General features: G+C 38.3%; 1 protein-coding gene across 4 annotated transcripts in view; it reads right to left on the bottom strand.

Moving 5' to 3' along the window:
• The window catches only part of AGAP1 (ArfGAP with GTPase domain, ankyrin repeat and PH domain 1), a 680164-nt gene that overhangs the window by 78135 nt on the left and 586222 nt on the right, over positions 1-15807 (bottom strand). For 2 of the 4 annotated variants that reach the window (XM_084644148.1, XM_084644150.1), the window contains exon 14: positions 9036-9113. The exons of the other annotated variants lie outside the window; for them this stretch is intronic. In XM_084644148.1, coding sequence (XP_084500274.1) covers positions 9036-9113 — 78 coding nt within the window. The remainder of the gene's footprint in view (positions 1-9035; positions 9114-15807) is intronic. 4 annotated transcript variants of the gene reach the window in all.

The raw sequence follows: 15807 nt of genomic DNA on the forward strand, positions 1-15807 counted from the left end.
CTGCTCTCTTCATTACTAATTATTCTTCCTCCTTCCCCAGTCCAAGTATCATAGTAAGCTCTGAACATCCATAGTCAATGGCAAGGAATTTAAAATGAGAGTAGATTACAGGCAGAATGTAGTTCTCACACATTAGTATTCAATGTTGGCTTTGCATTAAAGACTTTACAAGAATTCCTGTTATACTCTAGGCAGGCATTCTTGACAGCCAAGGTATTGCAGGCAGAACTGACTTTGGTGTTGAACACACAGTATCCCTTTCGAGACAACCAGAAGTTAGAATCTCATTTGGCCAATGTGATTTTCCATCAATATGTGTCTCAACTGCCAGTTTTGCTTCTCAGGAATATTTCAGTCAATTTATACATTTTTCCTTGTTTACAGAAATGTCTACCAAATACATTATGTACAAAACAGTCTAGTAAGAACATTACATGGTGTCATACAGAAGCACCTTTTGGAACGTTCCATTTTTACATACAAACTATCTTTTCCCAAAGAATAGTTTTTGATACACAAATTTCTTGTTTCATCTCCTGACCCTCTTTGCTGTGACCAGATGACATTGTGACAGCTGCCATCTTGGCTGACACACTGGGGTATGAGCTGGGAACCTCAAAGCTAAACGCAGAAGTCTCCAGCTAAACTCCGTATTATGGGCTCTAACATACTCATACCCTTTGTGGCTCAGGCACAGAGGGCACAGATAACACATATAACCAGAGGGTTATTACATGTACTCCCATCTTAGTAAAAGGGGCGATGTAATTTTTTGGATTGAGCTACAATTCTATTTTGGTCTGAAAACTTGCCAAAATGTTCACCACAACTGGCTGAGAGAGGCAGCCCATGAAGGAAATGGAAGTTAGTATTCTTTTTCACATGCCCTCCACTTTCGAATTTGTTCCCCTCCCCGGAAAAGGGGGGAGGAGGCTAAAAACAGGAGATCAGAAGTAACTGCACCAGCTGAAGATCTCTGTTCTTATAAGTTTTTCTGTTTAAACTATTCTAAATATGGTAGACTACTGTTTCAAACCTGTGATCTTAAAATAACAAATATACAGCGTATTATATGTTACTGTGATTACACAAATGCATGCACCGCTAGGTCATGTATGTTTAGAATTTTTAAATGCTACATACACAGAGAGAAAAATCCATGTAACAAAATAAGATGAAATTGTTGGGTTTTACCCAGCAGTGTTATACGCTGAGCTGTTTAAACCCCTCCGAGTCTAATCACAACACTTTATCAAACAGGTTTCCGTGTGTAACAGTTATTCATAGAAAGGTCCACTATAATAGTATTTTAGCACCATCAACCTGTCGAAATCAACCTGCCCAATTACTCCAAACTACATTAATAACACCGGATATTACACTAATTGTGTCCAGTTTCTATGCAGACGAGGTCCCACAGGGCTAATTTTGCATCCTCAGGGGAAAGCAACTCAGCCATCAAACTGATTTCACAAGGAATCCCTCCTCATTACACAAGTCCAGGCTGTCAAACATTTTTTTTTAAAAGGTTAATGGGCCAATCAGTCATCAATTATTTCCTGGAAGCCTAGCAGACAAAGGGTTAAAGTGCTAAAAAACAGCTGCAATTGTTTTACATTTGGAAGTTGTTATCAACAGGAGATGTCTAACGGGAATATCTTTTTGGATGGGAAAACAAGGAGTTGGAAAGAGCTGGAGGGAGACACATATGTATGGATTCCACTGCATTATAATTAAAGAGTAATACATCACTGTGATGCTTTTTCAAAGAACCAATGAGAACTGGATATCCAAGACAATGCATATTAGAAAAACTGTAGAGTTCTCTTAAGTTTCAGTGTAACAGCTGCCCCTTTCATGTTAGAATATCACTTCTTATATTCCAGATCTAGCTTTTACTATTTTCCTACACCACCACCTTTAATTTTGCCTAACATCTTCAGTTATATGTGGTTATCAGTTACTTTCGTTGGGGCAACAGGAAAGTTATTGCATCAACAACCTACCCACCCTAGGAAAGAAAGAAATATTCCTTATATACCAAGTACAATACAAGTGAAAACAAACATTGATACACCATATATAAATGGATAATACTTCTTATGGATTCAATGAAATAACACTTACAAACGATTATTTCAGGCTACCTCAGTGGATGGATCCCTCAACGCTTTTCTTTTTGGATAAACTTTATTCTCTGTCAAGAGATATCTCTGGTATCCCTTCTGTGTAAGCCCATAAATGCTAAGTGAGGAAGCATCCCAATGGAAAACAGACAAAGGCAGTGGGTCCACAGTGAATGTCATTAAGTGTCTTCCTGTTCTAACATTCAGATAGCAAGTGGAGAGGCATAATTTGATGAATTATATTGGACATGGCCAAGGAATAAGATTCACTCAAATCACTTTCTTTTCATAAAGGCTATACCTCTTCCCAGAAAACTTTTCAAATGTCAATTGGCTTTTTATCTGAAAGAGTAATTCTAAAATCATGTCTAGATCAATTTGTGATCGTAGGTGCCATATCCAGCATTGTCTAATCTAAATGACGTGAGTCACCTCAAACATATACTGAGCTATGCATCCACTGGTGGTGGTGGTTTGTATCATGGTAGGTCCTAGAGGCCTCACCTCAGATCAGGGTTCCATTGAATTAGGCATCATGCAAAGACATAGAAACAGTGCCTGCCCTGAAATACTTAAAATCTACAGAGACAACAGGGGGAGAAAGAGAGTGAGAGAGAAAGAAAGGAAGATTTTGCAGATTCGTAACTAAGGTACAGTGGGAGTAAGGGATATTTGGTCTGGAAGAGGCAGGAAGTGAAACCAGACTTCTCAAGTCCCAGTCCAGTGACTTAATCATAAGATTAATCTTCTTTTCATGGTACCAGGTTTCGTATTTTTGGGATGCTAATCTTACTATAATGTAGCCATTATCACAGGTACATCAGGCTGGCTGCTTACTTGTTAATTAATAAATACACTGCACATTTAGATTGGATGAGTCAACTAACTTTGCAACAGGGACCATGTACTTTTCCTTTAAATATAGCAACAAGTGATGGGTCGGACTAAAGATATTGGTATATTTTTAATGATCCAAAAACATCTTCAACAGTTGGGACTGAAGCTTGAAACCCATTCTATTACACGTGCCTGAAATGACATATTGCAAGCTTAGTTTTCATAACAATGTGGTATCAAAGACTGATTTAAACTTCCCCAGCCAAGCCCTCCCCCACATAAAATTCCTACCCACCCACTCTTTTGAATCAGTCATTTGAAAAGACTTAGGGTTGCAGCAAAAAACTATATTCATGCCCTAAAATAGGCAATAGATATTTACACCCTATCCATATAGTTGTGAAAGAAGTACAAAACCAAATGTATTTGTTTTAATTTATTTAGGTACTTGATAATTTTTGCTATCATTACCATTTGTCACTCAGTGTAATTTATCTTCATATCTTGGAAGATTATAAGTATGTTTATTAGCAGCCCCAATTAAGGAAATAAATTTGTGCCATGTCCCACTGGGCATGACTATGCTAATACTTCTCTCCCCTCTCCAAATCCAGTGGTCTAAATCTAATTAGTTTTGAAATTCAACCCTATCAGGTCAATGTGACTCTGCCATTAGTCACCCACAGGTATTCTGGCCCACAGCTCTTGAAAAAAGATTGTGATCTACTGGATGAATTATATCACCACCCTTACATGACAAACTGGAGACAAAAAGCTTGTTATTAGCTCAGGGGAGTGGATTATTTTATTGTAGGCATTCGTTGTTTTTGTAGGGCACTTGGGTTTGAGGAAATACATAAAATCATTTTCAGTCAGTTTATGCAGGATATATGTCAATGCTAGATGGATAATTTTTCTAATATTTTTAAAAACAATTTCACATTTCAGTTTGCAGTTCTATAGTTTACATTTCAAAGTGGACATATAATTCAAATGTTAGGAGTTTAAGTACATTTAAATGTGACAACGATAGTGTCAAGGCAGCAAAGCCATTGTTACAGCTGAAATGTCTCTTCTGTATTACTTTTTTAAAAAGACTGTTTCATAAAAATCTGTTCAGGCATTTTGGAGTTAATGGACACATTTTTTCATACGATTAGACGTTTTCAGATTTTTTTTATACTTGGTAACTAAAATACAACTTGGGTTTAACACTCAAAACTTGTCATGCATGCAGTCCTGAATGAAGACTAGAAGAAATGTGGTTTTGATATAATTATAGATGTTTAAATATAGCATACTGAGCAAACACAGCATCAGTTTCTTTAATTTTAGAAAGTTACACCAGTGTACAATGCTCCAAATGTGCTGATCTCTGAAAAATCACATTTGTATTTAAACAGCATAACTACGATAATTGAAATCACAAAGGTGAGAGGGGTCAGGTGTCTTTTATAAACATACCAAGTTTATATTATATACCTTCCCCTCTAAACATTTTGGATCTTTCACTCAGAGTGACCATTGCTTTGCCTGCAATAAGAATTCAACTTGTCACTTCTCTATGGTAGAATAAAATCTTAAACCTAATGTTTGCAGCAAACCCTAATAATGGCCTTGCAAACGTAGAACTAAATCAGTGAATGAATATATAATGGGAGTCTCACTAAATTGCAGGTAAGAGCAAGGGGGCAATTCCTTGAACACAGACAACCTTATTGGTCTAAACAGCTTTGTTCTTTTCTGATTGTAGAAGTTAGACAAATTTAGTCCCTTTTATTACTTGGACAGGTACTATTGTCCAAATTTTGCCCTCAATTACATCCACAGAACTCCCAGCGAAATCAGCATAGTTGGTCAAGTCTAAACGAGGATGGAATTTGGGCCCTGGGGTGTAAGGATGTTGAACTGCTGGGATTCCACTGGTCACTTTTAGCATATATTACCTATTATGTATTAGTGACCTAATGGTAACACCCTAGGGAGTGAGACCTGGTTTCGTTCCAGCTTCAGCTAGCTCTCTCTCTCTATGGGACTTCTCTGCATGTCAAAAAATTAACAGTCTAATAGTTTTCAATTGTGGTCCGCAGATGCTTGGGGGCCGCAGACTACGTCTAAAATTTCCAACGGGGTCCACATCTACACTTGAAATTTTTTAGGGGGTCTGCAAATGAAAAAAAAAGTTGAAAACCACTAATCTAAATCCATGCTGTCATGGGCTAGGATATTGACAAGATCACAGTTAAGAAATGATGAGTCTAGTCAGTTTGTGGATGCAAGAGTTCCAACAGAATACTTGTAATTTTTGGGCACAGTGGCATGCATAGCAAAATGGACTAGCCGCTTCACTACATACTTAAGGATCTGGGCAGGCTTATACAGCCCATGTTGCTGTGACTTCACTGCTATTGTTATTTGAGTTAGCTAGATCAAAGCTAGCTCAAGTCTGTCTACATGTGCTGCAGTCAAATCTCTGATTGCAGTGTAGACATACATACCATTTGAGTGAGCCTGGGGCAAGCTTGGAAAGTGGTGGGATCCATAGTATGGAGAACACAGAGTATGGAAGTTGTAGCAACCAAGGTTTGGGTGTCCAGATGAAAAAGGTTTAAACGCAACTGAACAGGCATATTCTAAAGCATATCTGCTATTTTGGATTGCCATTTCCTATTACCATTTCCCTTTTTGAAAGCATAGTTATGTTAATATGGGGCTCTGTGATGTTGTATGATTAAAATATGATGATGTATATCACCGTTGCTACCAATGTTATGTAATTACAACAAATTTATATGAAATATGTCATGTAAGGTATCAATGGAAAAGTTATAATCTATCAAATATGATTATCTATTTGTACGTATGTATTGTCTTTGTATCTAAAGTTATGAATATTAACTATGTATTAGTATTTCACGTGTGTTTGCTCCTGGGATAACACCCACAAGGTAAGTTACATCCAGTTTGGCCAGCACATTGTGAATGGACTATTCAAACTGATGGCCCATTAAAGGACACTTAAGCGACTGAGGAACGCACCTAGTGCCTGATGGTCCTTCCTGGGGAAGTTTTAGCCAGAATACTAGTAATGACCGTTTCCATGACTCACTGAAGCATGCAAGAGTATGTGACTAGCTCATGTGACCAGCTCATGTGACCGTGGACGACTCCTTGTGCCTGTTATTTTCCACAAACTAAGACTGAGAGCAGTCCCTCCACATGGGAGAAGGCATAACAAACCCTGTAAGCATCTGCATTTTACCTCTTTCCTGCTCTCATCTCTGGACTATGGAATTACATTAACAGGAGCATTCTACTAATGGACTGAGTACCTTTCAATCATCAGTGACTGGATCCCCAGAGACCACAAGTGACTGCTGGGCAGACCGAAAACACACGGGGCCAAAACCATGACTAAGCTCTTTGGCCAGAAATGGAAGGAACATGCTCGCAACAAAACAGAATGGTGTGGTGTTGACTTGCATTCGTGGCAGGACGGATAAGGACAAGCCGGACAAAGGTGACAAAGATAACCTTTCAATCTTCTGGAAATTACCAGAGACTTAACAAGCCAGCAGTTTATAACATCACTGCTTCAAACCTGATACAAGAATTTTGCAATGAGTGTATGTATTTGTTTTCCTTGACCATTATAACTCTCTCCTCTTTCTTTCCTCTTATAAATAACCTTTAGATATTAGATACTAAAGGATTGGCAACAGCATGATTATTGGGTAAGATCTGAGTTATATATTGACCTGGCTATGTGGCTGATCTCTTGGGATTAGAAGAACCCTTTGTTTGATGAAATTGGTTTTAAATAACCACTCATCATTCAGTATAGTGTCTGGATGGTGAAACAAGGGCTGGGATACCCAAGGAGGCTGCATTTCTGACTTCATGTTAACCAGTGTGGTGAGACAGAAGTTTACTTTCGTTATTGGCTTAGTATATCTTATGAAGGAATAACCACCAGTTGGGGGGAGGGAAGTCTGCCCCATTTCTCAGCGGTTTGTCCTGAATCTGATATTTTCAGCTGTGGCCCACTGAGGCAAGGTGACAGACTCCTACTGTGTACACTCCTGATTTACTGAGCATTCCCCAGTTTTGCAATGCTAGCCATTATCCACAGACTTTGTTTAATAGCTCAAAGATGCACGATTATTACTCACAAATTTCCTGGACTCTCTTTCCCATGTGGTGAGTACTTCCAAGAAAGAGCACCCCCCGCCCCTTGCCTAATTAGTTAAGATAGAGAAAATCTCATTGGTGCTGCTAGTTGCAAGTCTTAGGAGTTCAACTTTTAAAGTTATGTTCTCTCACAGATGAACACACCCCTAGCATACCTTTCATATTAATTTATGCGTATCAGTATGTTAAATGGCACCTAAGATTGAACAGGCCCCCAAATATGAACTCCCTTTCTGTAAAATATATGCAATTATTTCTATTTATTTTATTGTTAAAAGTTTAGCAAAAAGAGAACAGTAAATCCCATGTTTGTCAAGAGTCACCCTACAATAGCAAACATGCCTGCATGTTTGATCCGGGAAAATAACAAGTTTAAAAGAGATTACCAGTGAGGAACCCCCCCCCCACATTTTGCAAATTACAAAAAAGTATCTCGGAAGTTTCCTTTTAAATAGCAAAAAGCTTATTTATTCATGTTCAGCAACTAGTATTTATTTCTCTCCAATTCATTTCACACTCTGTGCTTAAATGCTTTAAAAGGTAACACAAAAGCATCACAATGGATATAGCTTTGTTGTTGTTACTTAAAAGGTGAGAATTTTAAGTTTCCAATGAGAAATAAAACAAGATTATAATATAATGTGTTTCCTTAACAAGCTGCAGTAAAAAACACACTTTTGTTTCCCAGACACATTGTATCTGTCGGTGAGAGCAAGGCATCAGACAGGAATACGGTAGTAATTGTGCAAAAAAAAGGATGGTGATATAAATCACCAAAGGTTAATGATCAGGATGTGAACAGAGGGACTTGTTTACAGAAATAGCATGCAATTTAAAATTTACAAGAGATTTAATGCCACTACTTGGCAATAGCTAAAATCAACAGCCCAGAAAACAGTGACATTAAGAAAAATATTACAGTTATAATCATTCCAAAATAAGTCAATTAGCGTTAGGGCATGCGCTTGTGATTACTTGACCCATTTGGTTTGCACTTAAGTGAAAAAAAGATTTCCCCCCTATAATATCAAGATTACCGAGATGTGACCTATTTTGCATTCCATATTTCATATACCATTCCCTCTTACTCGCTGTCTGAGATGGTGGCCGAGGGTTTTTCTCCTTGCCTGGTTTCCAAGTAATTCTGACCTCTGACATTTGTAATAATAAAAAAAAAGAAGACAGTTTATAATTGTGTTGTTCAAATGAAGGTGGGGAAAAATTCAATCTGCTATTATACAAAAGGCATGACGGCTGTCTTCAGTGAAAAAAGCAATGTAAGTCAATTTGTGAACTTTGGCACCAGGCGACCTTTAGAAATACAACAATATACAGAATTTACAAGCAAGAGTAGCACATGCAAATGACCTGGCTCTGTCTCGCCTTTGGATTAGAGCTGCAAAGAGCATTATGGAGAACGCTTTCACAAAACAAATTAAGACTGTTACTTAAATGTCACGGCACACTATTGTATTTGGCTACAGATCATTACACCTGATACTAACACTTTTAAAAACTGTAATAACTTGGGAAATATTACATTGAGTACCCACATGTATAAAGGGGAAAAATAAATAAATAAAAGAAAATGGGTTCCCGAAGTAATTTAAACATCACCACTCCACGACTAGAGGGAAAGGTCAGAATTTAAGTAAGCTGAAAGGAACATGAATGGCAAAATAAAACGCACAAACAAAAAGATGAAAAGACCATGGGAATGACTCTGCAAACAAAAGATGAAAGCACGCATGCTTTGGGCAAATTTGATTTCCATTCCTGCATTTGGAAAGTGAGAGGAAAGGGGAGCAAGTCTGGAGAGGCAGGTATAAAGGGGAGAGAGGGAAAGGTGTTCATCTAAAACGTGTTGTTTTAATTTGTTACCTTCAGTGTTGGTGCTGCTGCTGCTGTATATATTTCGCAGGCTACCAACACGGTTTAGTTTCCATGCTTTGCGTTTGGCTGCATCCAGAGAGCAGAAGGGGAAGAGAAAGAAAAAAAAAGAGAGAAAATAATAAAATATAAAGAAAAGAAAAATATGAAAAAGGGGAGAAAAGAAATGTCAAAGTAGCATGTGAAGTAAAATACCAGCACAAGCCTGTTATATGTGAAGCAGCAACATAGACAAACACAAACACAGCTTCTCAGAACCACCACCAACATGGAAGGCCTTGCTCCTTTTTTTTCCACTGAAAAAGATACTTTCAAGACTTTACAACATGACAAGACTTGTCAGTAGTAATGGGATCCAAAATAGCAATGAACAATGGAATAGAAAATGCACTCAGTGCTTCTTGTATACATGATGCACTATTAGAGACAAGACAACTACTGAGGTATAATGCTGTTTAATTTATAGCAAGAATTGCCAACCAAAGGATTTCCCCTTTTGCTAAGACGGTACACTAATCACTAGATGCCTATAACAGTAAAACCTTTAATTCCAGGTGATGATGTAATAGGTAATAGGTTCAAATAATCTAAACCACCATAAGCATTATTTCTAGTGTAATGCTTAGCTGTTCTACTTTATTATTATTATTATAAATATCAAGTAGAAACTGTTACTATGCACATCTTGTTTTTTCAGAGGCAGGTTACTGGCAAAGTATAAATTCTTGTTTGGACGGTAAACCATAATGCCATCATTGCTGTATTAGAATCACATCAAACTTTTAAATCTCTCTGTTTCAAGCTCCCATTTTTGACATTAATAGGCAGAACTGTACAAAAAGCACTTAAATCCTCTGCTCATTATGGGAAATTAATTCTCTCACTGTCTTTTAGCAGAATCTATATATTTCTCCCCAAAAGCTAATTGAAAGCATGAGAAATACACTAGACTAACAAAAAGAAAAGGAGGACTCATGAAAGCTTATGCTCAAATAAATTTGTTAGTCTCTAAGGTGCCACAAGTCCTCCTTTTCTTTTTGCGGATACAGACTAACATGGCCGCTACTCTGAAACTAGACTAACAATATTTTTAGAGTCAATTTCATGGGGCATGGCCTGTATCTTTCTTTTCAAAACAACACCAGGCACAGACACACACTGTTGGCATTTAACAACAACCAACATTAACCAACTGGATAATCGACCCGTTATTTATCCACCAAACTAGTATGTATGGACAGTAGCAGAGCAAGCTTTCCCATCGCTAACCCAAAATAGGTCTCAAATGTAACCTACTGGGGCCACTTCTCAGGATGAGGTGGTAAAGCAGCAATTCATGGCTGCACCACTTAGCAGGCATTGTGATTGTCAGGTAACTGTATACATGCAGCTTGGAGAACAGACTTCACAATACTAACAACAGTGATAAAGGCAAACCTCCATCAGCTGTCAGCAGTATTAGAGCTCATACCTATCTTCAAGCCAGACAGAAGAGAGAATAAGAGAAGTGCCAACAGACAGACATTTCAGCAGGCCTTATATTCCACCTAGTGTCTTCCCTCATGCAAATCTTGGTCTAAGGCTGTCAAATACTGCAAGGTTAATTGTGATGGTGCATTGCAGTGAACTGGTTAGTCTACCATCTCAGTCAACAGGGGACCTGTTGGTAACAAATCTGTCATAATTAGGTGTATATATTGTTTCTCCCACTCCTGCCTAGTATGCCCCTTCAATCTTTGAGATGATATGCACACAACAAATAATATATGCAAACTCTGAAAAAGTCTTTTTCTTGTTTTCTTTTCTAGATGTGTATTTTAGAATGCCAAGAAGTGCTTCAACCAAAAGACTGTTTATATGGAAAAGTAACATTACTGTTAACTCATTCAAATGTTTAACAAAAAGCTGTATCTTCAGTTGAATGGCTAAGAATGGAAAAATACTTGTTTTCCCATAATGGACAAGTAGCTCAATCAGAAGATTGAGCACATAACATGATTCATACAGTAGGTGATGTGATCATATGGTGAATTCAGTTTCGTGCTGTAAGGAGAAACCCTGTCCTACCACTTGTATTAGAAAGTTGCCTATTTGGAACAATTCCTCATGTACAGCATTGAGAATGATAACTACCATCTGCATGCAACCAGAAACACTATTATAAAATGGCAATTCAGCTGTAATTGAAGAGCAGTACCCAAACACCCTAGAATGTTAACAACCTATCCATTCTTTTAATGCAGTGGCATTCAGTGTTTAATATTATGCACTGATAAGGGAAAAAATGGAAATCTGGACACTTGACTGCTGTCACCGATCCCCTTAACTTTAAAAATATATATTACTGAAATGAAAATCTACAATATTATCCAGGAGACCAACTGATTCAGTCAGATTTATCTATACATTTAAGTTGGTCAAGTCTAAAAGTGTCTGTCTACTGTGCCCTTTAATATTATGAACCTTTAGTTTTAAGAGACATTTAGCAAGTCAGAGCAGGAAGTAACAACTAAAGAGGGTCAATCTCCCCGCTGAAAACTTACTTTTTCTGAAAAAAATTTGCATATAAATAGCGAAGTCTAGACTTAGCACCCCTCTGAAAGGGGAGGCTGTCTCCAGTACATAAAGCCCCTTTCCCAGTCTGCTTTATGTTTTTCATTTTTCATACTCTAATCGCACATTAGAGAATGGATGTATAAGCAGGAGTGAACTTGCAGCCTGGTTTTCTATTAACCTATTGATGAAATAATCAATTTTAAATGTGTTAAATGTCATGCCTTTTTCTTCCTTTAAACAAATGGACATTTTCTAGCTGAAGCTGAGGTCCTGATACATCCTTGTGTGTCTTGCAGCATTGACTGGACTTCAGTCTACTTTTTGTGGTGCTTCACTGCCTCAGATAATACAATACTGTTACCATCAGCAGGCTTTGGACAATGCCAAATGCAGCCTCCAGGATTCTGACTGATGTATGTGAGAACACCAAGGCCCATCTTAGACAGCTTACCCTGACTGCCTTCATGATTACGCATGGACTACAAATGTTTGTAACTTACAAACAAGGCCTTACAAAGCACTGCAGGTAGTTATGTGCCTGATATGTCACTGACTCATACCGCAGGACATTCTGTCTATCTAGTCTGGACTCTCTTTCTAATTCAAAAGCCAGTTCAACAGAAGATGATTATATCTCCAACCTCTGATGTGCATTGCTTATTAAATCTCATAACAAGTTTTCTATATAAAGAATCTAAAATAAATATTTATTTTCTTTTGTTTTTAATGGTAGCTCAGCTTCCTATTTAGAAAGAATCTTCAAATAGTTGGATTTGCTAAAGTCTTTTCCCCTAGGCCTCTCCTCCATTAAAAAAATACTAGTTTCTTTTTTTAGCCTACTAATTTTGCAAGAAATGCAAGTTTTAGCTCTTTAGTTTTCCCTGACATATCTAGCTTTCTGTCTACAATGTTGAAATACCATAACCTGCAGTATCAATGTATTATTTTAAATGGTTTTAACGAACCCTTTTATTGTCTTTGAACTTGCATTGATTTTGCATTTTCGCATTGTCTATCAAAAACAAACCAAAAAATTCCAACCTGAGAGCGCAGCTAGATTACAAGTATAATTTTGATCTCATCCGAACGAATTAACATCTAGAATTTAGACTGCTGAGATTAAATTTCTATCCCGTCAGTCAGGAAAATTAATTTGTGCTTTCTGACTCCCAATCCGGACTGGTACAATAAGTCATTATATGTAGCCTGGCAATACAGAGCTATGTTATTAACTACAGAGCTGCATTATGGTGCTACACTGTGAAACAATAGCATAAATTGTTATAATATTTTACTTCAGCACAAAATATAGCCCAGAAATTCCTGTTATAATTATCATAGCAAGAGATTATATAATGATAAGCCATAAAAGACTTTGAATCCATGGCTCTGAAGCATGTGTTCTAAGATGAAGGGGTCAAAAAGACTTCTTGAAATCTTTCAAGCCAGCCACTTTTGCTTAAATCATTTCATTCTGTGATTTGATTTATTGCTTCTGCATGGCACAAACTTCCTTGACTATGTAGGTCAAATATACTGTTTAAGACCATCAAATCCAGCAGAATGACTGATCCATAAGGAGGGAAGACTGATGAGTTTTCATAAAGTGTAGCTTGTATATAGATGTTTTCATGTCAAAAAGAGGTAGAGAGTGGTTCCTTTATTGTGTTCAGGCATTTTAAAAACTGTTAAATATTTACCTAGTTAAATTCAGCAACTGCTGTGACCTATGTCCTGTTAGAACAAAGTTTCTGAGGAAAAAAGATAATGACCATTAATATGCCCTGTTGTAGCATGCGATACAGCCATATACTTCGTGAAAACTCATCGGTCTTCCCTCTTTATGGACTGCATAATATTCTATCTTTTGTCTAATGCTCAAGTGAAGGACCTGTTCCCCTCTTTCCCCCAAATGTCTGTTGCAACATTAAAGGCTTAGCAGTGCCTCAGCACACTGTGGCTATGCCCACATTGCAGCCAGCTAGTTTTGACTGAGCTAGTGTGCTAAAATAGCAGCATAAGTGTGCCTGCATGGGCAGCAGCAGGGACTAGGCGCTTGAATACATACTGGGGCTGGGGGTAGGAGGGGGTTGGGCGAAATTGAACATGGGGTAGCTAGCCCAAGCCACTGTGGCTACACTTATATTTTTAGTGTGCAAGCTTGATGAAAGAGTGCAGCTATGTCTACCCAAGTTGGAAATCATACACTCCTGGCTGCACAGTTATGCAATAGTATACACCAATTTATCAGACGTGAAACTAGGAACTTCTCTGGTTCCTCCCAATCTCCAAGGAGGATCAATGTAAAACATTAATTATAACGGTTCTTATATGCAGTAATTTTCATTGTGGCTAAATTTCTTTTATATTTCCTGATAGGGAATTGTGTACCCAAATGACAGGACCATATGATTCTCTTTCCTCATAAATAAGATATGGTTATTATAGAGGGAGTGGCAGCAACCCCTGCTTGTTACTTTTCTTATTAAAAGAATTTGAAGAAGTATTTTAAGTGCTTTAAACACTCTTTGCCTGGCTTGTAGGAGGATTTTGAAATTTGGCATCAGGGAGGCACCTTTCTTTTGGTGTTTCCATTTAAATTGACTTGCTGCCAGAAACCCTCATGATTTTCTTAGCATTGCCCCAGCATCTCACTTCAGCAGTCCACACTGGGTAGAATCTCTGGGGGGGAGGGATAGCTCAGTGGTTTGAGCATTGGCCTGCTAAACCCAGGGTTGTGAGCTCAATCCTTGAGGGGGCCATTTAGGGATCTGGGGCAAAAATTGGGGATTGGTCCTGCTTTGAACAGGGGGTTGGACTAGATGACCTCCTGAGGTCCCTTCCAATTCTGATATTCTATGAAATGGATCCTCCTCCTCATTTTCTGTCTCATCAAAATGTGGACTATGGGGAGAGGACACTGGACTGGAACCCAGGAGATCATATATTCTCTAGACACACCACTTTTACCAGCTGGTGTTAATAATTCTATCTTTTTCACTGCTTTTATTAGTAAGCAATGCCTCACAAGTCACGCAAGCTGGAAACAGAACCCAGAACTCCAGTGTGGCAGACCCAAATCTCAGCCATACCACGTGAGGTGCTCTGGATTTGTTTTCTGTAAGAACAGGGCTATTCTTACATATATAATCCACTGTTTCAATGTGGTATGTGATGTCCTCTACATACCTGCCAAGTTTTGTTCACTCCATGGGTAACATTTTATGGAAATGTAAATTATTTGAACTAGTTTGTATGTAACCATAAACTCTGGCTTCAGAAATGTTGTGTAAATTTAGTGCTCATGCAACCTTGGAGAAAGGAGCCCTCCATTTATCTACAGGACAGCAGCTGGGTAAGCTTTCCACACACACTGCCCTGCAAGTGTGTCTTGACCCTGATTGGATGGTGGGGTGGGGGACCTTCCTTAAGGGGTAACTGGGATAAGTTCAGGTTCCAGGCCCCAGGAAGTTCCTAGCTTCTCTGTTGAGTCTGCCAATTAGTGCAAAGCAAGGTAGTGAATGCGTGCTTAGGGAGATGGAGCTGAGATTCCCCCAAACTCTTCTCATATAGGGGCTGCCAAACATCCATTAGACAGAAATCACTTTTAATCCTGAGTGGGGTTGGATTCGTACTGGCAACCAAACAGGCAAAAGGCTCTGATGCTCATCATTAGCAAATGTCCTCAGGCATCCAAGTCTCCTAATCTGTACTAATCTTACACCTTCAAGTGTGAAGTCTGTTTTCTGGAAGATAAATTTATTAAACCAAGTTCTGACCTTTTCTGTAGTTTACACAGGCAGGGTCTTATACAGTCTGCGGTCACAAGCAACATCTCCCGCATCCCGCTCTCAATCTTCTTCAAACAAAAAATGTGTCCCACCCTTTCTTAAATGGATTGGGCCCATTAACTAAAATACATATAATACAATAAAACAAATATTAACAAAACATCCAAATTCACCTCTAATTATACTGTTTTGCAATATAAAATCATTTCAACAATTATTCCAGTGTTTTCACACTAGCCTACACATATCCATCTCTCCGATGCATCATCGGCTGCCTTTGAACCTATAACCTTCAGATACACAGCAGAGACCACTACCGCTACTGAGGCAGGTGAATGCCAGGAAAGCTCAGTCCCACTTCTGTCAGAAATTTCTGATGTCATTCTGGCCAAATCACTTAAATCAAAATTCCAGGT

This window comes from Lepidochelys olivacea, assembly GCF_965140295.1.
Source record: "Lepidochelys olivacea isolate rLepOli2 genome assembly, chromosome: 11".
Classification (NCBI taxonomy): domain Eukaryota; kingdom Metazoa; phylum Chordata; order Testudines; family Cheloniidae; genus Lepidochelys; species Lepidochelys olivacea.